The 27,770-nt window shown below is 42.1% G+C and overlaps 1 protein-coding gene across 3 annotated transcripts in view; it reads left to right on the forward strand.

Annotated features, from left to right (window-relative positions):
- usp34 (ubiquitin specific peptidase 34) overlaps positions 1-27,770 on the forward strand; it is a 94,940-nt gene that overhangs the window by 52,687 nt on the left and 14,483 nt on the right. The window contains exons 26-66 of one of the 3 annotated variants that reach the window (XM_051945601.1): positions 207-357; positions 496-596; positions 807-1,022; positions 3,552-3,677; positions 3,819-3,941; positions 4,407-4,490; positions 4,576-4,662; positions 4,788-4,988; positions 5,092-5,174; positions 5,283-5,323; positions 5,512-5,636; positions 6,341-6,493; positions 7,420-7,524; positions 7,663-7,757; positions 8,149-8,453; positions 9,374-9,537; positions 9,638-9,703; positions 9,949-10,095; positions 10,443-10,499; positions 10,880-10,957; positions 13,648-13,742; positions 13,840-14,012; positions 14,180-14,330; positions 14,483-14,561; positions 14,645-14,698; positions 14,793-14,888; positions 14,967-15,031; positions 16,316-16,391; positions 16,605-16,652; positions 16,775-16,840; positions 16,925-17,005; positions 17,175-17,260; positions 17,774-17,942; positions 19,510-19,584; positions 19,793-19,944; positions 20,046-20,199; positions 20,719-20,763; positions 21,049-21,153; positions 21,606-21,753; positions 22,578-22,882; positions 27,190-27,519. In XM_051945601.1, the coding sequence (XP_051801561.1) occupies positions 207-357; positions 496-596; positions 807-1,022; positions 3,552-3,677; positions 3,819-3,941; positions 4,407-4,490; positions 4,576-4,662; positions 4,788-4,988; positions 5,092-5,174; positions 5,283-5,323; positions 5,512-5,636; positions 6,341-6,493; positions 7,420-7,524; positions 7,663-7,757; positions 8,149-8,453; positions 9,374-9,537; positions 9,638-9,703; positions 9,949-10,095; positions 10,443-10,499; positions 10,880-10,957; positions 13,648-13,742; positions 13,840-14,012; positions 14,180-14,330; positions 14,483-14,561; positions 14,645-14,698; positions 14,793-14,888; positions 14,967-15,031; positions 16,316-16,391; positions 16,605-16,652; positions 16,775-16,840; positions 16,925-17,005; positions 17,175-17,260; positions 17,774-17,942; positions 19,510-19,584; positions 19,793-19,944; positions 20,046-20,199; positions 20,719-20,763; positions 21,049-21,153; positions 21,606-21,753; positions 22,578-22,882; positions 27,190-27,519 (5,061 nt within the window). The remainder of the gene's footprint in view (positions 1-206; positions 358-495; positions 597-806; positions 1,023-3,551; positions 3,678-3,818; positions 3,942-4,406; positions 4,491-4,575; positions 4,663-4,787; positions 4,989-5,091; positions 5,175-5,282; positions 5,324-5,511; positions 5,637-6,340; positions 6,494-7,419; positions 7,525-7,662; positions 7,758-8,148; positions 8,454-9,373; positions 9,538-9,637; positions 9,704-9,948; positions 10,096-10,442; positions 10,500-10,879; positions 10,958-13,647; positions 13,743-13,839; positions 14,013-14,179; positions 14,331-14,482; positions 14,562-14,644; positions 14,699-14,792; positions 14,889-14,966; positions 15,032-16,315; positions 16,392-16,604; positions 16,653-16,774; positions 16,841-16,924; positions 17,006-17,174; positions 17,261-17,773; positions 17,943-19,509; positions 19,585-19,792; positions 19,945-20,045; positions 20,200-20,718; positions 20,764-21,048; positions 21,154-21,605; positions 21,754-22,577; positions 22,883-27,189; positions 27,520-27,770) is intronic. The other 2 variants (XM_051945602.1, XM_051945603.1) reach the window with 2 other exon arrangements.

Here is a 27,770-nt window from a genome sequence, read left to right on the forward strand (position 1 = left end):
TAGTATATGTTATGGCACGAGGATCTTCAGTACTGCCACTGAGACATCAAAGACTGAAATGTTCAGATAATTCATACAGTGCCAGCCTTTGTTTTATTAGAACATACAGGAGATTCCTAAACCCCAGATTAAATTAAAACTTCAATCTAAATCCTTACCTCTTAAATGATCCAGCCTTAGTTTAAATGCTGCTGTCTTCTTTGCAGATGACCATTGAGATGTATCCCAGTGACCAGGTTGCTGACCTGCGGGCTGAGGTGACCCACTGGTACGAGAACCTGCAGAAGGAGCAGATGAACCAGCAGGCTCAGCTGCAGGAGTTCGGACAGAGCAGCCGGCAGACGGGTGACTTCCCAGGTCGGCGGCCTCATCACACAAAAAAAACGTCTCTGAATCAGATAAACAGTCGTCACACTGTCAGTAGGTCCACCTGGCTTGATGCTGTTTTCAGAGGGTCTTTGAACTTGTTCAACATGTCTGTCATTTGACCTGCAGGTGGTTTGATGGGACCAGTCAGGATGATCTCCTCTGGACATGAACTTACCACAGACTACGATGAGAAGACTCTGCATGAGCTGGGCTTCAAAGACATGCAGGTCACTGTCTGGTTCATGACCTCGTGTTTTCACTACAGAATTAACGACAATACAGTTTTACTGAAGACTAAATAAAAGATGGTTTCATCATCTTTTAGTTTTTTTTTCTAATCATATAAATGGAAACTGATTATCCAAAAACTGCTTTTGATTAAAGGTGTCCAACATGGATGATTGAACACTGAGCCATGTTTGTCCGTTTGATCCCAGATGGTGTTTGTCTCTCTGGGAGCTCCACGACGGGAGAGGAAGGGGGAGGGCGTCCAGCTGCCTGCCTCCTGTCTGCCTCCTCCCCAGAAGGAGCACATTCCCATGCTGCTGCTCCTCCAGGAGCCACACCTCACCACACTCTTTGACCTGCTGGAGATGCTGGCCTGTTTCAAACCGCCCAGCCCCAACACTGAGAAGGTCCACGAGAGCCCAGAGGTAGGCGTCAGTGATGGGATAAGCGTAGCAGAGATGTGTTGATGACTTATACACTGTTGACCATATGAAACAAATGAAATAATGATTCTGATTATGGAATTTTGATTGGTAATTAATCTGATAAAGCTGGTAATGCTGCAGGATAGAGATGTCTCTTTAAACACAGTTCTGAGTGAAGTCTTAGGCTACGTTCACACTGCAGGCGAAAGTGGCCCAAATCCGATTTTTTTTTTTTTTTTTTGCCCCTATGCGACCTGTATCTGATCTTTTCATGACGGTCTGAACGACACAGATCCGATTTTTTCAAATGCGACCCAGGACACTTGGACATGTGGTCCTAATTCCGATACGTATCGGATCTTTTGCCATGCGGCTTCAGTCTGAACGGCCAGGTCACATTTATCCGACCTATACGTCATTGGTACACGACAAATGTCACTATTCTGTGTTCAAGTAAAACACCTCTTCGGGCTGTCGAAGACGTGTCTTGCCGTGAGAGTGTTAAAAAGAGGCGCTCACATATGTACGTGAAGGTCGTCCTTGTCATTCTAAAATTCTGAATGAAGTCCACATCTATGAAGCCTCTCACATCACTATCCACCACTCCTGGCTGCGACTCCACACCCACACAGTTCTCTGGACAGACGTTGCTGCCACTGCCCCACAAAACGCCAGGGACAAAATCCTGGCTCTCTTCCTTCTTAACCTTCTCCTTAAAACGATTCAGTTAAAAATATGTTGGCTCCAGCTGGACAACAACTTTAAAATGGCCAGACATGCTCTGCTGTTAGTGTCCATGTTTACTTCCGTAAACACTGAACACGCTCTCTGCGTGTCGTTGTTGTGTCCTCTTCTGCGCACGCGGGAACCTTTAGGGTCGTATGAGGTTCACACAGGAGATCACATACAAGTCGCATTTAATTGGAAATGTGAACAAACTCGCAAAAAAATCGGATTTCACAAAAAAATTGGAATTGAGCATTAAGCCCTGCAGTGTGAACGTAGCCTTTGACACAGAGCAGGCAGCACAGCAAGGACACAGTGGAGGAAATGAAGCATCCCTCAGGTTATAACTTATTTGAGTCAGTGACAAGTGCAATATTATGTGTGGTACGGGAGACAGGAGTATGTCATCAACCATCTGTTAAACAAGCAGAAAAAATTATTAAATAAGTCACTGCCTAATGTACACACAGCTTTTATGAAGACATGCAGGCGCACCAAATACAGGAAATGCTTGATCCCATTAAGCTCTGGATCTGAAAATTAGTTGATTTCTTGTAGACCAGTGAGTCTAGAGGAATGGGGGAATGAAAAGCCTTTCATTACTTCTCTCTACCAGCAGAACTAGTACACTACGTTAAACCAACGGCTTTATATGACCAAAAACCCATCAAAAATGATTTGAAGCTGCTGTTAATGCTTTAGTAGCCTTAATGTAAAAAGAGGTAAGGGGGCACACAGGTAGCTCAAATGGCTGAGCGGGCGAAGGTTTGATTCCCTTTGCTGCAGGTCTTCCTCCATTCTTCTTCCTGCTGTCCTGTCTGACTCTCGGTTTGCTTGTCAAATAAAGCCAAAACAATAACTTATAAAGAAGACAAAGAGACAAGGTGTACACTAGGGCTGTTACGATATACCTGCAGTGACAATATCCATACTCAAAATACTAATACATGTGATTGTATCAGAAAGGATTCAGCACCACCTAGTACACAGGTGTTGTTCCTGTGTTGGAGTAAATAATTCAATGTGTTTTTTTATTGTAGACGTGGTGAATGCTTTAGAAGTACTTAATTGTATTAGAAAAATAAAATAGTCAGTGAAATCTATTATAAACATTGTCTTTCTTTAAATTTTTGCATTTCTGATATTATTTTTCTGATGGTTTATTATATCTGTATCAGGCACACAACTATTCAGCTTCAGCTTTGTCATTCAGCAGTTAAACAAAATGACATTTCTCACATCCATTCACAGCGCAGAAAAAGTGTGAATAGTATAAAAAAATTCTAAACAAATTTAAGGTACATTAAAAAAGACTAAACTAAAAACAGAAGCATACATCAGACAATCATACTCACTACTGGGGTGACAGTGGGTGAAATTAGTGTGACTGCAGTAATCTGTTATTATTATTAATGTACACGAGTGCTGAATGATCACATATTGTGCTAATTATACATAGGATAGTGTAGAATATGATTCTATAAGTGCAGCCTAAGTGGTAACGATACATGGTAAAGAACATAAATATCTGTGATGCAGTGTAATTAATAAATAATACAGTGAAAGTGGTAATTAGCATGGTGGGTATGTAATCACACAGAGCAGTGTCTGTAGTAGTTGTGTACACATAAAAATGTCATATTGGATCTAAAATTCCATATTAGTTCAACTCTATAAAGTGACCTTTAGCATTTCACGCCTCAGTTTACTACTCCTGCAGAACGACTTGCTGTAAGGCTCATGTTAAAATAGCTTCTTTTCAGACCATTGCCTAAAATAACAGGTTTTGTGTTTCTCTCCTAGAGTGCACGGTGTGAGGAGCTTCACCTTCATGCAGAGAATCTGTCCCGCCGGGTCTGGGAGCTTCTGATGCTTCTTCCTACCTGTCCCAAAATGCTGCAGGCCTTCCAGAACATCTCAGACGACGCGGTCAGTCGCCTCGCTCAGCACGTTCCTGCCATTACTTTACATTTGCATTAGTTCTCATCACTGAATCATGCGAGGTGTTGTTTTTGTGTGTGTGTGTGTGTGTGTGTTTGTGTGTGTGTGTGTGTGTGTGTGTGTGTGTAGAATGGAGATGGCCTGTGCTGGAAGGAGCTGCTGAGGATTAAAAGTCCTCACAAGCTGCTGTACGCTCTGGAGATCATTGAAGCTCTGGGAAAACCCAATCGACGCATTCACAGAGAGTCAACTGTAAGAGACACCTTATTTTTTAATTAAAATCCTTTTTCTTGTCTCTTTTTTTTATTATTGCCGTTTTACTTTGTCAAATCGAAACAAGACAAATTCATAATAGCCTAGAATAATCCCATGTACTTTTCCAGACCTGACAGCCTTAAACAGTGAATGGGACTGCTGACTCATTTGATACTGTAAAAATAGAACTTAGAAACCTTAAAATGTTGCTAAATATATTCTATACTTCTGTATAATGTTTTCTGTGAGATGTGGTTGAAAATGCGGTTGACCTTGACTTAAGGTTGTGTGATTAAATTACTAGTGAAATGGTCAATAATGAGCTTCTACACTCAGAAGAAATTTTGTTTCACATCCTTAAATAAAAGCAGTTTAAGACAATTTAAAAAAAATTGAATTTTCACAAGCATTTCTTTTTGACATGTTTGTCTTGTTTGTTAAACCCTGCATGTCTGTTTCCAGGGCAGCTACAGTGATCTGTACCCAGACTCAGATGACTCCAGTGAGGATCAGATAGAAAACAGCAAGAACACCTGGAGCTGCAAGGTACAGCAGAATGCAGACAGCTGGAATGGAAACCCACTGAGTGAAAAAATTGCTCTAAATGCTGACTTTGATTGATTTTGTTCAGTTTGTCTCATCTGGAGGTCTGCAGCTGCTCTTAGAGATCTTCAACTCGGGCATTCTTGAACCCAAAGACCAGGAGTCCTGGACTGTGGTCAGATAGATTTTTTCATTTCACAGTGCACATTGTGTTTTTTTCAACATAACTGGACACAGTAATGAGGAAATACAGCCTCAGTAAGGATGTATTTTTGCTCTTCCTCCCGTTGTTGTCCACAGTGGCTGCTGGACTGCCTGGCCTGCCTGCTGAAGCTGATCTGCCAGTTCGCTGTGGACCCTGCAGACCTGGACCTGGCCTACCACGACGTCTTCTCCTGGTCTGGCCTCGCTGACAGTCAGCGCAAACGGGCATGGCCGGGCAAATCCCGCAAATCCACCGTAGAACATGGGAAAGGCCTACACATTCCTCGACTGACCGAGGTACTTCACATGCTGACTGCAGAGGGGCTGCACATCAGGAACTGACCAGAAATCAGCTCTGGTTTCGATGAATTGATCATCAGCTGGTGTCTGTTGTTTACAGGTGTTCCTCAGCCTTGTTCAAGGCACCAACCTGATCCAGCGTCTGATCAATGTGGCCTACACCTACGACAACCTTGCACACAGGTGTGCAACACAGGAGTTCAAGAAATCTGATTCTGTATATGCACATACATTATTTTAAATCTCCAAATACAGCAAAGATAATTCATGTGTTTTGCTTTTCTCCTACAGAGTTCTGAAGGCTCAGTCTGACCACAGGTCTCGGCATGAAGGTGAGAATATGCACATTTATTGGCTTCTGTGTTTCATATTTTCAAACAATGCTAAAATTGTTACATGAGGAAGAAAGATGAAAAATTAAATCAAAACTAAATCACGAGCCAGCAGGCTTGGTGCAGAAGAAGAAACCAGTCAATCAATATTTATGTTCAACATGACGGTGAGGCTTGTTTTCCTGCAGTGACTCACTACTCCATGTGGCTGCTGGTGAGCTGGGCTCACTGCTCATCCACTGTCAAGTCCAGTCTGGCTGACAGCGACCACCTCCACGACTGGCTGAAGAAGCTCACCCTGCTGGTGCCTGAGGTGAGCCAGAACATCCACAGCTCCTTCACAAGTCACTCATTCAGTCTAAGCTCAGAAAGAGGAGGAAAATAAGAGGTTGATGCTACACTTTGAATGAATCAGATTTGTGTTTCACTGCAATATAAAGTCCTGCACCTCTGTGGAACCAACACAATCATGGTTAGAAGTAGACAGAACTCAGAAAAGTTTTCTCTGCACTATGGCAAAGTTATATGGCCATTAGTCATGAAAAAGGAAATTTGACACCTGCAGTCATTTCGTGTACCCACAGGTGTTAGCAGTACCAATGTTGTTTTTGTTTGGTTTTTAAGGTTTCGATATTGCCTTTTAGTCTCACTGTTGGGTTATTCACTTATGACTGGGAGCTGCGTGTTTCTGCATAGCAGATCAGCCATTCTGTATGAAAGCAGTCAGTGTGATAGTTATGCATCACCAAGCATTCCCATCTGACCTAGAATGGCACCGAATTACAGGATTAAATACCCGACATCTTCATCTCAGTTGAGCATTCACTGATTGCTGGCAGGAACCTTGTTTAAATAACAGCAGCTGAAGCCAAAATGTCAAACCTGGCCAACAAAAACCCAAGCAGCTGATACATTTTACATCTATGAATCAGAACAAAGCCGTTCAGTGAGAGTTCAGGTATATCCAGCGTTTTCATCAGTTTGCTGACGTGTGTGTGTTGTTGTTGTTGTTTTCAGCCGGCAGTGCGGCATGAGGCGTGTAACGGCCTCTACAAGCTCTCTCTCTCTGGTTTGGAGGGAGGAGAGTCCATCAACAGATCCTTCCTGCTGCTTGCTGCCTCCACGCTGCTCAAGTTCCTGCCTGATGCACAGGCCCTCAAACCACTGAGGGTGGGTGTCTCACACACACACACACACACACACACACACACGTACAGAAAGAACAGTGTGCAAGCTACACTCTGTGTCCGTAGTCCTCTGGGATGATGATTTGACTCAATTTGAGCTTTGCTACAGTGAATCCAGTTTGTCTCTAGAAGACATTGTCTCTTTGGTGAGATTAATGCTGGAGACACTGGGACACACTCAGCGTGGACGTCATCATGACTGACACCTGTACTGCAGATCATTAACCCACTCCCATTCTACGAGTGCTCTTTAAATTACCGTAACTCCTCAACCATTTGGGTTAGAGAGAAAATTCAAACAGTTCCTGAAAGAAGAGAAGATGCACTTTACAGGGTATTACGGTAAGTCAAAAGAACCACGTGCAACGGTGTTCATCACAAAATCCCACGGGAACAACGCCGCTCCCATTTTACAAGTATTAGAAAATTTTAATTTTTACAAATATTTTTATTGTAGTTTATATTTTACATTTTTGTTTAATATTTTGTTCATGTTCAACTCCAGCTCCTAATTTAGTAAAATCCTGAAAAATTCAAGTCAGTTTTGTCTTGTTTTTTTCACTTTAAGCGATTGTTTCATTGTTGAAACGTGCAGTTTGTCAGATATTGCTAGATATTGAAAGCTTAGGTTGTTCTGAAAAGAAGGGTCAAAACAATCATTCACAGTATAATTTCTGACTCTTTTACAGCCCAAATAAAAACATTCATTCCTGAATGACCCTTGGGTGTTAAAGGGTTAACATTTAGCTGTAGAAGTTGTGCGTAGAAACCCTCAGTAGTCACAAACAAAATGTCCCAGAAAGAATATCTTTTATCAGACTCTGTAATCCTTTTCTAGGGATGCTGCTGAGCATAGGATGTGTGCGTTTTTCTGTTAGGGACAATGTTGACCATAGCTTGTATTTGCAGGTGGAGGACTATGAAGAGGAGCCTCTGCTGAGGACGGGCTGTAAGGAGTACTTCTGGCTTCTCTGCAAACTCATCGATAACATCCACGTTAAAGATGCCAGCCAGGTGGGAATGTCACACCTCAGTGCTGATGATCACATCAACCTATAGCCAGATGATACACTGAGTTTATTGAACAGTTACTGGTGTTTCTGTGATTTTTGCATTGAACTGGTGCTAGTATTGGTCTGTTTGAACTCACAGAAGGTCTCTCCCTCTCTGTCGCTGGCCGGCTCGATGCAGACCACCCTGCTGGACCTGGACGCTCTGGCCCGACACCTGGCTGACTGCATCAGGAGGTCAGACACTCACAACCTGAACACGTGTGATGCAGTGAACGGCACATTGTGTTTTTAGTTTGTTAAAGGTTTTTACTGCTAATATTTCTCAGGATTGTAGGTCTTATAATGAAACCAGTAAACAAGTTTTTCTACACTTTCACAGAAAAATCTCTACATTTGGCACTACTTTGATGAAAAGGAATAATCCATGTTGTGTTTATAGCTCCTTTGGTCTTAATTTGTACTTGTGCTGATTAAAAGCAGACAATTAACTATTAGTGTTATTTCTCTATTTCGATGATCTATGCCTCCAAGCTTTTTCATCATCCATGTAAAAAATGCAGCTGTCTTCACTGTGTGTGTGCGTTTGCCCAGCCTGCAGTGATCTCAGTGTTCCTTTCCTCACCAGCCGTGAGATCCTGGACCAGCAGGATGGGACTATCGAGGACGACGGCCTGACCGGCCTCCTGCGTCTCGCCACCAGCGTTCTCAAACACAAGCCTCCCTTCAAGTTCTCCCGCGAGGGGCAGGAGTTCCTGCGGGATGTCCACAACCTCCTGTTCCTACTCCCCAGCCTGGCCGACCGTGCTCAGCCCAAATGCAAGTCCCACGCTGCCAGAGCCGCCGCCTACGACCTGCTGGTGGAGACGGTGAAGGGTTCGGTGGAGAACTACCGGCTGCTCCACAACTGGGTCATGTCACAGCACATGCAGGGTGAGGATGCAGGCCGCTTAGTTTTCTTTTTACGAGGTATATAGCTATTTTTTTGACAGTGTTTTTGAATATAGCTCTTTTAGTTTCGAGTGATGGAATACTGACGATTACTGATCAATAACTGATCACAACGTTGATGAATTTCTTACAAGTTTCACGTGGACTGGCCGTTCAGATTCAAATACACTGAGTGCAGAGGACATTTAATCATTTAGTGCAGTGTCCAGCCCTACCACAGCCACAAACTGCTGTTAAATGTTTAATTTTTAGATTTTTCTGGACTTCCAACTTAATACCAGCTGCCTTCAAAGTTTGAAGCATATTGGAGGAACAGTGGTGAAGACACACACACCAATTGATTTATGAGTAAGATAAAGAGAGTACCTTTAAAAGAGGCATTGGTTTAGTTTTGGCTTTCAGGAGGAAGATAAGCATCAAGTAGCTGTAGCTGGCAGATAGAGAGCAACCACTATGTAGCAGCAGGTGAAGCCATTTAAGCGTCCACCTGGTGCAGATCTCTGTTGTAATTTACATAATTTATTTGAAGACGTGTCTCTGTCTGTCTGTTTGATGAGTAACTGGTCATTTACATAGGAACTCGTCTGCAAGCTACACTCTGTGTCAGTAGTCCTCTGGACAGTGATCTGACTCAATTTGAGCTTTGCTACAGTGACTCCAGTCTGTTTCTCCACGACATTGTCCCATAGGTGGGACTAATGCTGGGGAGACTGGGACAGCCAAAACCAGAACTCAACAATGGAGTAAATGTGCTTTGAAGTGAAAACGGTGAACTAAAAGTGTCTGAAAAGTTCCATAGAGCTGCAGAGTTGGTCATTACTGCAAATACTTCCTGAAACAGCAACCAGACTCTTCAAAAAGACGCTGAACATTCAGACTTTCTTCTGTTCTTTCTTCTCCAGCCTCTCACGCTCCATATAAGTGGGACTACTGGCCCCATGATGATGTGCGAGCTGAGTGCCGCTTCGTGGGTCTCACCAACCTGGGTGCAACTTGCTACCTGGCCTCCACCATCCAGCAGCTCTACATGATCCCTGAGGCCCGCCAGGCTGTCTTCACTGCCAAGGTCAGTACCTGCGAGACACGCAGCAGACCGAGGACAGCAGGAAAACATTCAGATTTGAGCCAGTTGTAGTTTCTCATCTTGTGTGTGTCTGGTTGTGCAGTATGCTGAGGATATCAAACACAAGACCACGCTGCTGGAACTGCAGAAGATGTTCACGTATCTGATGGTGAGTTTGACATTTGTAGCCTCAGCTCTTTTATTTTCCTCTTCTGTTTTAGATTTTAATAACACCACCTGCTTGATGTTAGCTGAAAAACTCAGTTGACCAGCTGTTATCTGAAAAACATGAAATTATTTGTCTGAACTGCTGTGTCTTTGTTGCTGAGAGCCGCAGACAGAGAGGGGAAGTTACCAAGTACTGTGCGGTGGACTGAGTGTTTTTTATTTGTTGTGTGTACGATGTGTGTTCAGGAGAGTGAGAGGAAAGCGTACAACCCCCGGCCATTCTGTAAAACCTACACAATGGACAAACAGCCTCTGAACACTGGTGAGCAGAAAGACATGACGGAGTTCTTCACCGACCTCATCACCAAGATCGAGGAGATGTCCCAGGACCTGGTAAACACACACACCTTCACATGCACGGTAGTTCACAAAGAACAGAACAATAATAGATTCTCACTAGTGTACCGGATATGTGACAGAAACATACTGTCGTTATTTACATGTTTTCTGGCATTTACCAGTACTGTAAGGATGACGATCAGACAGTCAAATTCAGGAAAAAAAACATATGTTATTTATAGAGCGTTCTTCCTATCAAAAAAATCAAGTTTTAGACAGTTAGATTTGCATATTTAACAGCATGAATAATAGTTCAGGATGGTGACCTGTGAGAACCATAAATGGAATAAAAATGTGACTCATCTATTAATGAATGGGTCTTCTCTTTCCTATGTTCACAGAAAAACACAGTGAAGACTCTGTTTGGAGGCGTCATCACCAACAACGTTGTCTCTCTGGTGAGTTCAAGGACACATTTATTTTAAAACTTTGATTTGAAATGAAAGATATTCAACTTAGAATTTAGGTTTTTTTCTTTTCAAAAATATCATTTTTTGATATAAGGCATTCTGTATTTTCATTTTTTCTTACTTGTAATATTATTAATAAACAAAAAAATCTTTGTCATTTTAATCAATGCAAAAAATTTTATACAGCTGTTAAATGTAATTTAAAATATGATTTTGAAAGACTTTGTCCTACATCATAGCAAACCTCTGATGAATGCTTGTTTCAATTTAGTGCGGAACTGAAGCAGTTGGATTCAGAGTTACAGCTGATGTTAATGCATTTATCACTGGGACAGTTTGGGTGAAGCTTTATTCTGCCCTTCCTGTAGGACTGTGACCACGTCAGTCAGACTGCGGAGGAGTTTTACACTGTCAGATGTCAAGTGGCAGATATGAAGAACATCTATGTGAGTATTAAGGATGGGAATCTTTTTTCGCTTCTCTGCTGCAACATGGGATCAGACCAGAGAGCTGGATTGAGTTATGTGACGATCGTCTTGTGTTTGTTCTTTTGTCTATTAATCTGTCTTTTCGTCTGTGTGCAATATTACTCAAAAACAGAATAGCGAATTTGGAGGGAAGGTCAGAAATGACACAAGGACCAAGTGATCAGATTTTAGCAGTGATGCAGCTCATGGTCTGGATCCACGGGTTTGTTAAAGATTTCCGTATCATTGCGGGATAGCGGCACAGAGTCACTGTAACCATGACAACAAGTGAACGCTACATCAGCTGCCTGCTGAAGATCACATGACTGTGATCCTACTACAAATCCACCACTGAGGACTTATCAGGACTTATCCATCAGAAATGGTGCACCGGCTGAGCAGCCTTGGTGGAGTACTGCTCTCTGAATGCTTTTCTTGTTCATTAAGCTGTCATGACGCAGGTCTTTGGAAACAAGAAACAGGCACACCGATCAGACAGAGCGTTAAAACCGTCTGCCTAATTTTGTGTAGGTTCCCTTTATGAAGGTAATAAAGTTCTAAGTCTTTGGGATATGGAAACTGGACCTCTGCATTGGCATGTTTTCAGTAGGGCTGGACCCGAATATCTCAATATTGGGTCATGATGGTGGTATCTGAATATTCCAAATATTCAGATTGCAACCCCTACCCCTGTCCAATGATGTCACAGGATCGGTATTCGTCTGTCCCCTTGTTTGACGTAACGACCTGAACCGACTATTTGGATATTCGTCATTAGTCGCAGCCGAATATCCGGAGCCCTGAAATTGCTATTCGGACCAGCCCTGGTTTTCAGCATGTCCTTTGGGTCCTGTGGGCTGCAGGTGGGCTTCTGTGGGTCAGCCTTGTTCTGGTACATCCCATTGCCAGGCTTGCGCTAGCGGATCGCCACAGCGCCATTGGTGCATCGTTTTGCTGGATGGCGCAGTCATTCTGAACCGTGTGAGCCACAGTGGCGCTCTATTTTTCTTGTAAAAAGCAACAAAAAGGGTTCGACTTACTTTTTCTTCGAAACGCCCGAGTGATAATAGAAGAAAAACAAACTTTTTCTCTCGGCAGGCGTCTGAAATGGTCGGAGCCACCTGAATCTTGATCTCGCGCCCGGGTCATGACCTGCTCTCGGCCAATCACAGAAAAGCATGCTGTTTTTACTGCGTGAAATCTCTGAACGGTGTGCCACAAGGCGAGTCTTTTGCAATCAGGAAAAGCGAGAAAGAGGAGGTTTTTGTTGAGTTTATGCTACAGTTATGAGATATGGTACATAGTGAGGGTTGAAGAATTGGACATAGGAGGAAAAGAAGGTAAATTGGACATGAAATTAATATTTTTATGGGTCAGAAAGGTTTAATCATGAACATGTTTCAGGTACAGGTTTTTACATGGCCAAATGCATATATACATGGGAATGTGTCTTCACCCCTGACTGGCTGTTTTTACCTAAAGAACATTAAATTTGGATCTGAAAGTTTAGCAAAATGATATAGACTCGCACTTTGTGATGATATTTATATTCAGGACTTAGACTTAAACATTTCACGTTGGTGGGGGGGTCGTCAAAGGTTGTGAACCCCCCACCCACCCACCCCAATCCCGAACATTCACATATATGTTTTTAAATACTTTAATTGCAGCATGAAGCAAACCAGCCTGCAAGACTCCATTTTTTCCGCTATCACTGACACAGAAATTTGTGGCTTTTTGTGGCTCATTGTTATTCTTATGAGTGAGCCACAGTGGCTCTTCATTTCAAATTCCTAGTGCAAGCATAGCGTTGATCTTTAATCAGATTTCCATGAGAAGTTTTGGGGGTGTGGTTGAGGCTGTAGCCATGGTGGGGTGTTCTTGGTCTGGACAAATACTTGAATTCAAAGTAACGTCCACATGAAGGTTTCCCAGCTTAACATTTCATTGTAACAAAATGATCACTGTTAGTCACATCACCTGTCGTTGGTTTTAACACCGTGGCTGATGGGTGCATGTAGAGTGATTCCATTTGCCTTTGTTTCGCTGTGTGTGCTAGTCTGTTATTAATAAGTTATAATGGTGGAGTTTGGTGTTTGGCTTTGTGAGTGTTAGTGTGTTGGCGATGGGGTATGAAGTATTCATAAATGACATCATCTTGCAAGTTAATTATTAAGTAATTGAATCGAAGATGTGCCCAAACACTTGCTGGTAGCGTGTCCTCGCTGAACACTGTCTGTGTGCTGCACGGAAGCTGCACACTTTAACTTTCTATTCTGTCTGCACAAGGATATTAATGAAAGCTGAGACCGAGTCAGGTTTGGCACTTGTCAGTTGATTGAGCATCGTTGAAGATGTGAATCATGATTCTTCGATAGTCTTTTTTCACCATCTCCTTGTAAGCATGTAAAACACACCAATAATAATAAAAACATGAGTAATTTCTTTCTGCTCAATCAGAAGAAACAGTCTTGACGTAGAATGATAAACCTCAAAACCCAGAGTGCTTTGTTTTTTTTTCCTTGTGCCCCTCAGCTCCAGAGAGTACCTCTGTCAACTGAGTGTGACTGAAAAAGCAAAGCATTTTTACTCGTTTGTTCATAAAGCAAAGACACACAGCAGGCATTCCTTTCTTTGAGCTTCTCCCTGTCGTTGTTGTCGTTCTTCAGGAGTCTCTGGATGAGGTGACCATCAAGGACACTCTGGAGGGTGACAACATGTACACCTGCTCCCAGTGTGGCAAGAAGGTCCGCGCAGAAAAAAGGTTGGAACAAGTCTACATATTTGCAGTCTAAATGCATAAAGATTAAATATGCCTTTATTACTGCGTCTCACCACGTCCGACCTTTCTTCATACTCAGAGCGTGTTTTAAGAAACTGCCACGCATCCTGAGCTTCAACACCATGAGGTACACATTCAATATGGTGACCATGATGAAGGAGAAGGTCAACACTCACTTCTCCTTCCCGCTGCGCCTCGACATGACGCCCTACACCGAGGACTTCCTGATGGGCAAAGGAGAGCGCAAAGAGGGTTTGTCTCAACAGGATGTGCTCGGAATGACAGAAATATTGAACAGTTACTGACAAGTTGGCATTTTTGTTGTGCTATGAGGGCAAACAGCGGGTCATTTTCAGTGAATTTCTTGTGTATCTATAAGTTGAAATATGTTTTGAAGTGGTCTCTGCCATGTGCTTCAGGTTTCCGGGAAGAGGGGGAGACAAAGATCACAGAGAGCTATGAGTACGACCTCATCGGCGTCACTGTGCACACGGGCACAGCAGACGGCGGCCATTACTACAGCTTCATCAGGGACATCGTCAACCCACACGCCTACAAGAACAACAAATGGTGAGAGCTGACATGTTGAGTGTTAACTCTGAGGACTTCTCAGGTCTTTCTTATTCAGCAGTCAGTCACTGACAGATACGTTTTCAAAGTTCAGATTCATGGTTCTCAATCATGTATTTGTAGAAAAAAAACGACTTAAACGATTCTTGCAGGTATTTGTTCAATGATGCGGAGGTGAAGCCCTTTGACTCGGCCCAGCTGGCCTCTGAGTGCTTCGGTGGAGAGATGACGGTACGAACTGCAGTCAGTTGAAGAATCCTGACATTTTATTCCATCTGTCATCTTTGATCTCACTCACTTTATTTATCTTTCAGACTAAAACCTATGACTCTGTCACTGACAAGTTTATGGACTTCTCCTTTGAGAAGGTGAGGAACTGTTGTCCAGGCTGTATTTACATCATTTTTTTTATTACTTTGTTTGGTTGAGAAAGTAACAATAAAATATTGTTTGGGCTTTCAGACACACAGTGCCTATATGCTCTTCTACAAGAGAGTGGAACTGGAGGAGGAGAACGGGAAGGATTTTAATTTTGATGTCTCTCCTGATCTACTTGAGGTACTTCGGATCTTTTGTTTAAGTTTAAATATAAATATATTTGCTTTTAACTCTTAAATATTCCTGTGTATGTTTCAGTGGATCTGGCATGACAACATGCAGTTTCTCCAAGATAAAAACATATTTGAGCACACTTACTTTGGGTGAGTATTCAATCCATTGTTTTGACAGAATAAACTCTTGTCAGTCTTTATAATCATGTTCGTGCTTTAATTGTTGCTCATTATTTTCTGCAGGTTTTTTTAATACTTTATTTTTATATTTTTGCTTTTACAATACAAAAACAACAAAAAAAGAACAGTTTAACAACAGACAGATGGGGTCATCATACCAGTCAGGGAGTTTACCAGCATGTAAAATTAAGCTTACAGAGGTACAAAACAATATATAATAATGAAGTGGGTTACATCAGGATCAGGGCATACAAGACCATATTTCTTCAGGTCCTTTCTTTTGAGTCCTTAATGACCAGTTAAATCCAGATAACAAATGACATAGATAAACTAATCAAAATACATTAAAAAAAGAGAGAATGAGTCTTTGTAAACAGAGCTGAAGTAAACCAAAGCAGGAACATCAACATCACTCCTGATTGTAATGACATCCACTTTTTCCAGTATTTTTCTCCCTTTTTGGTGGCGTATCTTAAAGAAAATGTCATTTGTTCCATACTATGAATGTCCTGAATTATTTTTTTCATTCAGTGATTGTTGGAGATTCTTTATTCAACCATTTTTTAGTGATTGCTTTTTTTACTACCAGCCAATAAAATTTGCAATAAATATCTCTCCCCTTTCTTGAGCCCACCTGGTAAATTTCCTAAATATATCACGTCAAAAGTAAACTTGATCTCTGGTGTGATAATAAGTTTAATAGATAACAGGACAATCCCAGAATATATGGGAATGCCCTGCAGAGTTAGCACAACACAATCTGCAACACTGTCAATACTCAGGTTTATTGGTTTGTAATTGCCTAATTTTGGGGATGATAAAGAACCTCAAAATATTTTTCCAAGTAAATTCTCTCCACAAATGCGAATTAGAGGTAGTGGACTGTGTTTTACTTATATTTAACCATTCCTCTTCAGTTAACTTTTGCCTCTTTCTCCCATCTGGTTTTGACCCACATTGTAGAGAGCCCTCTTTCTTGCTGCAAGGATGAGTAGATTTTAGAAAAAAAATTTTGTTAGTTTTACTATTAATAACATCAACAAGAATATTAATCAGGCATTTTCCTCTCCCCTCAGTATTTTTAATGTTTGTCAAAGTAAGATCTTAACTGTAGATATCTGTAGAAGTCTTGCTTCTCCAAGTTATTATTTTGTATAAGTTGTTGAAAAGTCTTCAGATCCCCCTTGTTGGAAATCGTGCAGTAAGACGTGATCCCTCTGCTGATCCATTGCTTAAATCCACTGTTTTCTGCAGGTTCATGTGGCAGCTCTGCAGTAGTATTCCCAGCACTCTACCAGACCCAAAAGCTGTCTCCCTCATGACTGCCAAGGTGAGAAATGCAGCCAAAGTTAAACCCATGTGCTGTTTCAATGCCAAACCTTGTATGAGCTTTATTAACAGCATCCAGAGACATCGTGGTTGTTTCACAAAGCTTTCTGAAATGTCACAATTGTCAACAAAAGTTGACAATTCAAGCTAATGTTTGGAAGGGTTGTTCAGCTTTCTGTACGAAGGGCATTCATCTGTCTTCCTTTGCTTGCAGCTCAGCACATCATTTGTCCTCGAGACTTTCATTCACTCCAAGGAGAAGGTAATGTGCTTTTACCTTTTGTGCTGCTTTTCATTTCTGGATACTTGAGACGGTTTTAAAAGATAAATAGGGACAAAGTGACAGAGGTGTGTCCTCATGTGTTTGCTGTCCTCCGTCTCCAGCCCACCATGCTGCAGTGGATCGAACTTCTGACCAAACAGTTCAACAACAGCCAGGCTGCCTGCGAGGTTTGACCTTTAACCAACATCTGCCTCAATGCTGTAGCGGGGTGAAGAAGAAAAGAGTATAGAACCTGTTTTTCTCTGTTTCAGTGGTTTTTGGATCGGATGGCTGATGACAACTGGTGGCCGATGCAGATTCTCATAAAGTGTCCCAATCAGATTGTCAGACAGGTCAGCTTTTATCATTACACCAAAGCACACAAACAACAAGGTTTAAACAACAGAATAACATTCATTAACTGCCTCGATGCTTTGTAACGGACACAATGTTTGTTATCATGCAGTTCCTGCTAATAGACTTTATATTTCTCATATAAGAAATACTCTGTCTGTCCTCCAGATGTTCCAGAGGTTGTGTATTCATGTTATCCAGCGGCTGCGGCCAGTTCACGCTCATCTGTACCTGCAGCCCGGCATGGAGGACGGGTACGTCGCAGCTGAACAGGCCAATGTGTCTAAAGGAGTCCTGCCTGGTTGTTCTGAGCAGAGTTTGTCTATACAAATTAAAGTGTTGTGAGTTAGGTGTTATAGTTTGTCTTGCTACTGTTTTTATTGTATATCTATTGAAGCATTTTGCTGTCTTTGCTCCAGTCCAAAGAAGAACGTCCATGAAAGGCCCATTTTATATAAAAAACAACCCCTAAAACTTTCTGACGGCAGGTTTCTGCCATCAGTGGTGTGCAGCACAGACGGACAGTGTTGTGTCTGTGAAATCAGATGGCTATAGAGATTCAATAAGGAGCTGTGTGTCACTCAGTTTTGCCATCACTTTGGACTCTGAGAAAGAATTGTGGCTCCACAGGATTAAAACACAAAAAAGAAAAGAAATCATTTCAAGACGTTTTGCAGTGGAGATGTCTGGCTCCAATCTCAGAACATTTTCTTAAACTGCCTGGGTCATGCATCACCCTTAAAACATCCTTTCCTGTGTGTGTTCAGCTCTGACGACATGGACGGCCCAGTGGAGGATATCGGGAGCCGATCCTGTGTCACTCGTTTTGTTAAGACCCTCCTGTCCATCATGGAGCACGGCGTCAAGCCGCACAGCAAACACCTGACTGAGTACTTCGCTTTTCTCTACGAGTTTGCCAAGATGGGAGAAGAGGAGGTGGGTCTGAATGTCTACACAGAACTTCATGTCTGAAAGATTTTTGTCTAATGTATTTAAAATGCTGCAACAAGCCTATGATAGAACTCAAGAAGTCGAGTGATTCCAGTTGCTTTTAAATGTACCAGAACACAAATCAGAAGCAGATGGAGTGAAAAGAGTAAGAAAAGTGAGTCTTAGCAGTGGTCTTCTCCGGCTGAACTCATGTTAAGTAGTTTTAAACAGCATCTGTCTCACTGATTCCAGATGTGACTCAAAGTAAAAAAGTGAACTTTAAAGGGTTACATTCATGATTTCAGACACATAAGGCCTTCTCAGAAGCAAAAATGTACACAACAGTTGTTCAAGTTTATTGTTATGACCCGCTGACAACAGTAGCTGTGATTGTGTTGCAGTGGAGTCTTGGCTAAGTGCAGGAGGTCTTCGGTTTACGACGTCTTCAACCAACGGCGTTACGTCGGAGCTGGTTACATGGAAGTAGTTGGCACGGCGCTATAAGCTGGCTTTGTTTACGTTAACCAGTTGTATGCCACCTTGAATTGTGCTACATTTGCTAACTTTCTGCCTTTCATTATGACTCCCAAGCGTAAGTCAGACTCTTCTGAAGCCATCTCCATGGACGTGAAATCCGATACAACAAAACACTCGTAACACTGCTGAACATCGGCATTATGAGATCAAGTTGTAAAAACAGTGCAACATATTCTGTTATCTCCTTGTAAAATCATTCATACATGCGTGAAAGTCGTTGGTATTCATGACTTTTCCAAAGAACTGATCAATATCGAGATGCACAGAACGACTTGGTTTACGTTTTCGCTGGAGTTCCGATTTACAGCGATCGATCTGTAGGAACAGAACTCTGATGTAAGTTGAGGACCCCCTGTATGTAATGGAGATATCATTCTTCCGTCTTGTGAACTCCTTCATGATGTTTCCACGTAGCCTGGTGCCGTTTCCAGAGGCATCATGTGTTTGCTTTCCTGTGAATGCGTTTTCTCAGAGATGGCTTCAGGGAACAAACATTCACTTCTGATTAGTCTGAAGATATGTGGAGGTCAAAGATCGCTGTGAGTTCACAAAACATTTTTGGCCACAAGTCAAGATTTCCTAAACTAGTTATGACAAAGTTTTTACAGAGATGTGTCAAGACTGTGGCCATGTTTCATGTTTGTTTAAACACTGAATGTCGGACATTAATCTTTTGTCCACCATGAAAACTGTGCTGATTGTACAGATGTTCTGCACTACACAGTAGAAAATGTGTTCAACATCCACGTTTTAGAATTTATAGTTTCTCTGCAGAAAGTAGTTCTATCAGATGTGCCTTTATTTGCTGAGCAGGTGAACACAGTGAAATTACACACTTCAGATTCTTTGATTCATACATTAGACAAGTCTTTACAGACATGTATGCAGATGTTTAATCTGCTGACACATCGCTCAGACTCTGCTTTGTGTCAGCTTTTAGTTTTCAGTTAATTGAAGGACATAACCGATTTCACCTGTTCTGTCTTCTGTTGGTTTTTTAGTTTGTTTTAAATTACTGCTGGGTTTTTGTCCACAGAGTCAGTTCTTGTTATCACTACAAGCCATCTCTATCATGGTGCATTTCTACATGGGAACCAAAGGACCTGAAAATGTAAGTTTACACACTGATTACTGTTTTTATATTTCACAGACTATTTATTTACTTCAGTATTTTTGAGATTTCTACCTGAAAGGAGCTCGCTGGTTTTGTTGATTGACTTGCTTGTTAAGTTGTGGCTCTAGACTAATAATACAAAGTAGATGACATGTAGAGAACATAATTCTAAGAAGGACCAGGGTAAAAGACACGTGTTCCTCAGCCTCAGGTGGAGGTTCTGTCGGAGGAGGAGGGAGAGGAGGAGGACGAGGAGGAGGACATCTTGTCTCTGGCGGAAGAGAAATATCGTCCTGCAGCTCTGGAGAAGATGATTGCACTCATTGCTCTGCTGGTAGAGCAGTCTCGCTCTGAGAGGTGCGAGTACAGGGCACAGCTCTTTTCCATGCAGATTTATTGAGAAATAAGAATTCAAGCTGATCTTTGCGTCTCTTTGTGCTGCTTCCTTCTTTGTCCAGACATCTGACTCTGTCACAGAGCGACATGGCAGCGCTGACTGGAGGGAAGGGCTTCCCTTTCCTCTTCCAGCACATCAGAGACGGCATCAACATCAGACAGACCTGTAACCTCATCTTCAGCCTCTGTCGCTATAACAACCGGCTGGCTGAGCACGTGAGTTTATCAGAAACAAGTCTGATTTTGAGTTAAGAATTGCTCGTGTGCTATCAGTTTTGATTTCTAAAGTACAAATGCAAACGTTAGCAAAATAGGGATGTCTGATATTGTCTTTATTGCTAATAACCCATATGCTGGTATTATCCAACTCTCAATTTCTGGTTCTGATATCAACCGTTACCGATAGATGTGGGCTATTCGACTAATTGTAGGACACATCACATATCTCCTGTGGTGGAATTAACGCATCATGCCAGATTCTATTGTAATGCCCCACTGGATGCATTCTAAAATGCAACAAGGCTTTCAGATGGAAACATCGTCTGTCCCTCCCTCCATCCATGAGTCCCGTAAATGCCGCTGAAGTCCAGGCATTATTCTGTCGGTTTCAAGAGTTTATGACAATATTGGGCCGATAATATCACCGGGCTGATATTATCAGACTTCCCCAGTAAAAAGTTATTTTCCTCATATGTTCTGTGTAATTATCTTCATGACCTGCGGCTCTCTCTGCAGATTGTGTCCATGCTCTTCACCTCCATTGCTAAGCTGACTCCAGAGGTAAGCAGCACAGAGATGCATTTAAAACTACTTTTTCACTTCTGGTTTTCAAGTGTCAAAATCTTTCCCCACATTGCATGAAAAAAAAACTTCTTTTTCACTTGCCTCTTGTAGTATTTACCCCCATTATTGTGACTGCTCATTGTTCAGTTAGCTTTTAGCCATTTCCCTCCTCTTAGAGTATCAGACATGCTGTACGTGTCTCTTCTACTGCCTAATCCAAATGTAAAGGTATAATATAGAGTGGCTTTTTTTTCCTTTTTGCTTGTTTCTTTTCCCCATCAGGCTGCCAATCCTTTCTTCAAGCTGCTGACAATGCTGATGGAGTTTGCAGGCGGACCTCCAGGGATGCCCTCCTTCGCCTCCTACATCCTCCAGAGGATCTGGGAGGTATAGCTGTTCTCACTGACACGAAATCACAATATTCCATCCAGTAAGGTTGAATATGTGTGTGAGGGATACTGTCAGCGTGTCTTAAAGCTAAATATTTTCTCTCACCTGCTGTTCATGTTTGTTTTGTCAGTTGGAAAGTCAAAGAAATGTAATTTGCTATTGTATGTGACCAAAATTTTTAGTCTGGAAAGTATTAAATCAACTAACCCAGATTGAAATCAAAAAAGTATTAGATATTACAGTATTAAATTACATGGTGTGTTCTTTAAAAGACCTTAAAAAGTGTGCAGAGGTGGCCGAATGTTAGATAAAGCCACTGGCCAGAGGTTCAATGTATGGAAAGGCACCTTAACAAGATTAACAAAACTACACAGCAACAGAGATCACCGGTGCTCAGAGAACATGTATCTGAGCTGATATTTAACCAGTCCCTGTGTGCTTCCTGTCAGGTGATCGAGTACAATCCGTCCCAGTGTCTGGACTGGCTGGCTGTCCAGACTCCCAGGAACAAGCTGGCTCACAGCTGGGTGCTGCAGAACATGGAGAACTGGGTGGAGCGCTTCCTGCTGGCACACAACTATCCCCGAGTCCGCACATGTAAGAGCCTCAGCGCAGCTTCAGGACGGATGTTTGGGAGCAGTTAGCAGTCCGTTTTCTTTTAACACATTCCAAACAAGTAGAGCTCCGTGGTGAAACGTAACCAGCGGTGAAACTGACTACAGATGGAATTAAAACATGTAATGACACTCAGACTAGAGTTTCTGTTTTGATGTAGCTTTCCTTTAAAGCAGATCTGTAAACAGATCTGTAAATAATAAAGGAACCCATTACCTGCTAGTTTGACTTTTTCCTGTTTTTAATTGTTTTTGATAAGACGTTTGACAATATTCACTGTTTATCGAGTACCAACAGAAAAAGGTGAGACATAAAGCTGTGTGTTAACCAAAAAGTAAAAGACCAAAGCTTAATCAGATCAGAGATTACTGCCTGTACTTGTCTCTGATATACTAAATTGGTGTAATTCATATACACCCATTCAAAAGTGTGGAGTCACTTAGAAATGTCCTCATTTTTGAAAGCAAAGCAGCTTTTTCTCAATATCGATAACATCAAATGAATGATAAATCCAGTGTAGACATAGTTAATGTGCTTAATGACTATTGTAGCTGCAAACATCTGATTTTAATGGAATATCTCCATAGGGGTACAGAGGAACATTTCCAGCAACCATCACTCCTGTGTTCTAATGCTACATTGTGTTAGCTAATGGTGTTGAAAGGCTCACTGATGATTAGAAAACGCACATGAATAAAAGTGAGTTTACTGTATATTCGACAGATGATGAGATGAGAGCCGCCAAAGTGCTGAGGACAGCTTTTGTTTTGTTCCTGGTGCTGAATCAGCGTGTCTCCTCTCTCCAGCTGCAGCCTACCTCCTGGTCTCCCTCATCCCCAGCAACTCCTTCCGCCAGATGTTTCGCTCCACTCGCTCCCTCCACCTGCCGACGCGTGAGCTGCCGCTGTCGCCTGATACCACCGTGGTTCTGCACCAGGTCTACAACCTGCTGCTGGGGCTGCTGGGACGCGCCAAGCTGTACGTGGATGCCAGCGTTCACGGTACCACCAAGCTGGTGCAGTATTTCAGCTTCATGACCTACTGCCTCATCTCCAAGACGGAGAAACTGATGTTCTCTGGATACTTCATGGACCTCTGGAACCTGTTTCAGGTACGTTCATTGAGCTGTCTTCATCATTTTTACAGTTCAGAATATTCCCCCAAAAGCCTCGCATTGCCCTAACAGGGTTACACCAGCTGCACCTTTATTGCTATTAATTATTTTACACAATAGAAGAACTGTCTGTCCGTTGAGCATTTGTTATTGCATGATGAAAATAAAATGCCATTTTCTGATTCATCCTCTGGGCTTTTTTTTTAAAATTCAGATAATACAAATGTCATGCAGAAGAAAACTCATTTTCTGTCTTGTTCAGGAGGTATCTCTGACAAAGCCACCACCCAACAGCAGACTGACACAGTTGGTCTTCTCTGGCTTACACTTATTAGACCCTCCAGAAAAACGCGATTATGCGATCGCATGAATTCCCGCATTAATCACCAAAATGCCGCTGATTATGCAGGGGTCAATTATTTCCCAAAAGACCGCATAATCCCCACAAAACAGCGCATAATTCCTGCAAGAATCTCACATTTCCACGAAAAACAAGAGAAATATGCGGGTCCCGCTTGATTTCACAATTTCTGCATAAAATGAGAAAACTATAACCGATATAAATGAAGTTGAGTGAGTTTTTATGTGACGCCCAGCCTGACGTCATCAGTTCGTGCATTCACACACACACACTGGAAGCACGAGCTGATGTGGAGCGCGGCGCCAGTGTTGCCAACTTAACGACTTTCTCGCTAAATCTAGCGACTTTCCAAAGTGTCCTTGCAACTTTATTTGTCAAAAGCGATTAGCCACAAATCTAGCAACTTTTTCTACCGTTTTGGAGACTGACAGGAAAACTCTGATCATTCTGCAGTTACTGTTTTAGACGAGCAGCAGGTGCTGCTGTGAGCTTCTCCCCCTCCCAAAGCACAGGCTGTCAGTCCAGTAACCCCCCAGTGTCTGATTAGAGGACACATCACTCCACGGCCAGACGGCAGGTGAATCACGCATATTTTTGCATATTTCACAACTATTCACATACTTTGCAACTTTCCACAATTTCCCCGCATAAAATGGCATAAAAACCCCGCATATTTATTCGCATAATCAAGAATTTTTGCCCGTGTTTTTCTGGAGGGTCTAACTTATTGGAAATTGAACGTCTTTGTTTTTTTTTTTGGCTGATCAGGACGAACACTGTTTGAAGAAATCACAGAAAAAAGTAATCTGTAATGCGTAATTATTTTTGCATCCAGTCTGTAACACAGTCTGCAGTTCAGCAGAAAGTCCTTGAGTTTTGGTCATGTGACTGTTGGTATTCACTGAGTCAGTAATGATTTCTCATTTTTGCCAAGAAGCTCTGCAGCTTTGAATATTTTTATACAATGTGATGTAAACGGTCTATTCCTGGATAATTTATTTTTTATTTTAAATTAAATTTTTAGAGTAAATTTAATTTGATAAAAATTAGGATTTTCATCTCTTTGGTTAATTTATCAATGGAAATATGTCTTGCATCATTAGTGTTCTCATGTTGATAATCCAATGATTCTTTCTGTCTTTCTGGCTCTGATAAATAGTGGCATTTTATTGACTCTATTTTAAAGAACACACGTCATTCAAACCTGACAGAATAATCAACAAGAAAAGCACTCAGAGCACGCAGTCGTTCACCAAGGCTGCTCAGTCGGGTGGAATCTTTAATAAAAAATGACCTGGCACTGAGCACATGCATGTGTTCTGCATCTGTACGTTATGTACAGATACAGAATCGCCTGACCTAAATATGTGGTGGGTGGTGGGACTTGATGGGACTCAGAAACACCCCCACAATTTAATCATCTGTTCTTTGAATAATTTCCAATGGATAAATCCTGATAACAGGGATGAGAATTTTCCGCGGATCCACGGAATTCCACGGATTTTATCATTGCCAGGGTCATTCTTGTGAATCGTCTAAATTCAAGGAGAAAATTTTTTGGGGAGTGAGGTATGTTTATGGTCGGCGAGTCGTAATATCGAACGGCTGCTAATATCCACCGCGCTGAATGCTAACTGCCACTCAGTGAGAGCAGTGATGTACAGTCCTGTAATCGAATCACCATGAAGTGTAGAGTCTAGGGATGGGAATTTTCCGCGGATTTCCTTTCAAGTTTGAACACTTTATTGTCGCTGATACTCCCGCGAGATGGTAACGACGTTAACGATAGCTTGTTAACGACAATTGTAAACGGCCCAGCGATTGGAAGTCGCTGCGCCGCCGCACACATCCCCCCCCCCCCCATCAACAACTTTCCGCTGGAATCAGAACTTGGTCAGTGGTGGGTTTGTAGTAGGATCACAATCATGTAATCGTCAGCAGGCAGCTGATGTAGTGTTCACTTGTTGTCATGGTTACAGTGCTGCTATCTCACAGTAATACAGAAATCGTAAACAAATCCGTGGATCCAGACTATACGCTGCATCACTGCCAGAATCTAGTCACTTGGTCCTTGTGTCATTTCTGACCTTCACTGGAAATTTCATCCAAATCCATTGATCTGTTTTTGAGTAATGTTGCTAACAGACAGACAGACGGATAAACGTATGCTGATCGTCACATACACACGTGGACAAAATTGTTGGTACCCCTCAGTTAAAGAAGGAAAAACCCACAATTCTCACTGAAATCACTTGAAACTCACAAAAGTAACAATAAATAAAAATTTATTGAAAATTAAATAATCAAAATCAGCCATCACTTTTGAATTGTTGATTAACATAATTATTTAAAAAAACAAACTAATGAAATAGGGCTGGACAAAAATGATGGTACCCATAACTTAATATTTTGTTGCACAACCTTTTGAGGCAATCACTGCAATTAAACGATTTCTGTATTTGTCAATGAGCGTTCTGCAGCTGTCAACAGGTATTTTGGCCCACTCCTCATGAGCAAACAGCTCCAGTTGTCTCAGGTTTGATGGGTGTCTTCTCCAAATGGCATGTTTCAGCTCCTTCCACATATGTTCAATGGGATTCAGATCTGGGCTCATAGAAGGCCACTTTAGAATAGTCCAACGCTTTTCTCTCAGCCATTCTTGGGTGTTTTTGGCTGTGTGTTTTGGATGGTTGTCCTGTTGGAAGACCCATGACCTGCGACTGAGACCAAGCTTTCTGACACTAGGCAGCACATTTCTCTCCAGAATGCCTTGATAGTCTTCAGATTTCATCGTACCTTGCACACTTTCAAGACACCCTGTGCCAGATGCAGCAAAGCAGCCCCAAAACATTACTGAGCCTCCTCCATGTTTCACCGTAGGGACAGTGTTCTTTTCTTCGTATGCTTGGTTTTTGAGTCAATGAACATAGAGTTGATGTGCCTTACCAAAAAGCTCCAGTTTGGTCTCATCTGTCCAAAGGACATTCTCCCAGAAGCTTTGTGGCTTGTCAACATGCATTTTTGCAAATTCCAGTCTGGCTTTTTTATGAGTTTTTTTCAGCAGTGGTGTCCTCCTTGGTCGTCTCCCATGAAGTCCACTTTGGCTCAAACAACGACGAATGGTGCGATCTGACACTGATGTACCTTGGCCTTGGAGTTCACCTTTAATTTCTTTGGAGGTTGCTCTGGGCTCTTTGGATACAATTCCAACGATCCGTCTCTTCAATTTGTCATCAATTTTCCTCTTGCGGCCACGTCCAGGGAGGTTGGCTACTGTCCCGTGGGTCTTGAACTTCTGAATAAAATGAGCCACTGTTGTCACAGGAACTTCAAGCTGTTTAGAGATGGTCTTATACCCTTTACCTTTAAGATGTTTGTCTATCATTTTTTTTCGGATGTCCTGGGACAATTCTCTCCTTCGCTTTCTGTTGTCCATGTTCAGTGTGGTACACACCTTTTCACCAAACAGCAGGGTGACTACTTGTCTCCCTTTAAATAGGCAGACTGACTGATTATGAGTTTGGAAACACCTGTGATGTCAATTAAATGACACACCTGAGTTAATCATGTCACTCTGGTCAAATAGTTTTCAATCTTTTATGGAGGTACCATCATTTTTGTCCAGGCCTGTTTCATTAGTTTGTTTTTTTAAATAATTATGTTAATCAACAATTCAAAAGTGATGGCTGATTTTGATTATTTAATTTTCAATAAATTTTTATTTATTGTTACTTTTGTGAGTTTCAAGTGATTTCAGTGAGAATTGTGGGTTTTTCCTTCTTTAACTGAGGGGTACCAACAATTTTGTCCTCGTGTGTAACTCCTGCCTCCTATTCCTGGCAGAGTAAAAATTAAAATGCTTCTCATATTCTGTCAAATTAAGACAAATACCACCTTGTGTGACGCTTTTGTCATGTTTGGGGTTTTCTCTTTTTTGTTTCAGCCCAAACTGTCGGAGCCGGCCATCGCCACCAACCACAACAAGCAGGCGCTGCTGTCCTTCTGGTACAATGTGTGTGTGGACTGTCCGGAGAATGTCCGGCTGGTGGTGCAGAACCCCGTGGTGACCAAGAACATTGCCTTCAATTACATCCTGGCCGACCATGATGACCAGGAGGTGGTTCTTTTCAACCGCGGCATGCTGCCCGCCTACTACGGCATCCTGCGTATGTGCTGCGAGCAGTCGCCCGCCTTCACACGCCAGCTGGCATCGCACCAGAACATCCAGTGGGCCTTCAAGAACCTGACGCCACACGCCAGCCAGTACCCAGGGGTGAGCGTTTTTATTCTGCTTTCACTGATACAGCGGGCTTTAGACAGCATAGCACTGATGATGTTTCCAGCTTTAGGCGGAGTTAGTGTTAGTTGTAATTTTTGTGTTGTGACAGAGATTTGTAATTCTTGAGGATTGGTATTGTTTTTCAGAATAACACCTAAACGCTCTGTTCTTCCCACAATGCAGTCCATATCAATTATAAATCAAGGAGAAATTATAACATTTTTAGTTTTTTATGGAATAGTTGA

This window comes from Acanthochromis polyacanthus, chromosome 3 (genome assembly GCF_021347895.1).
Source record: "Acanthochromis polyacanthus isolate Apoly-LR-REF ecotype Palm Island chromosome 3, KAUST_Apoly_ChrSc, whole genome shotgun sequence".
Lineage (NCBI taxonomy): Eukaryota > Metazoa > Chordata > Actinopteri > Pomacentridae > Acanthochromis > Acanthochromis polyacanthus.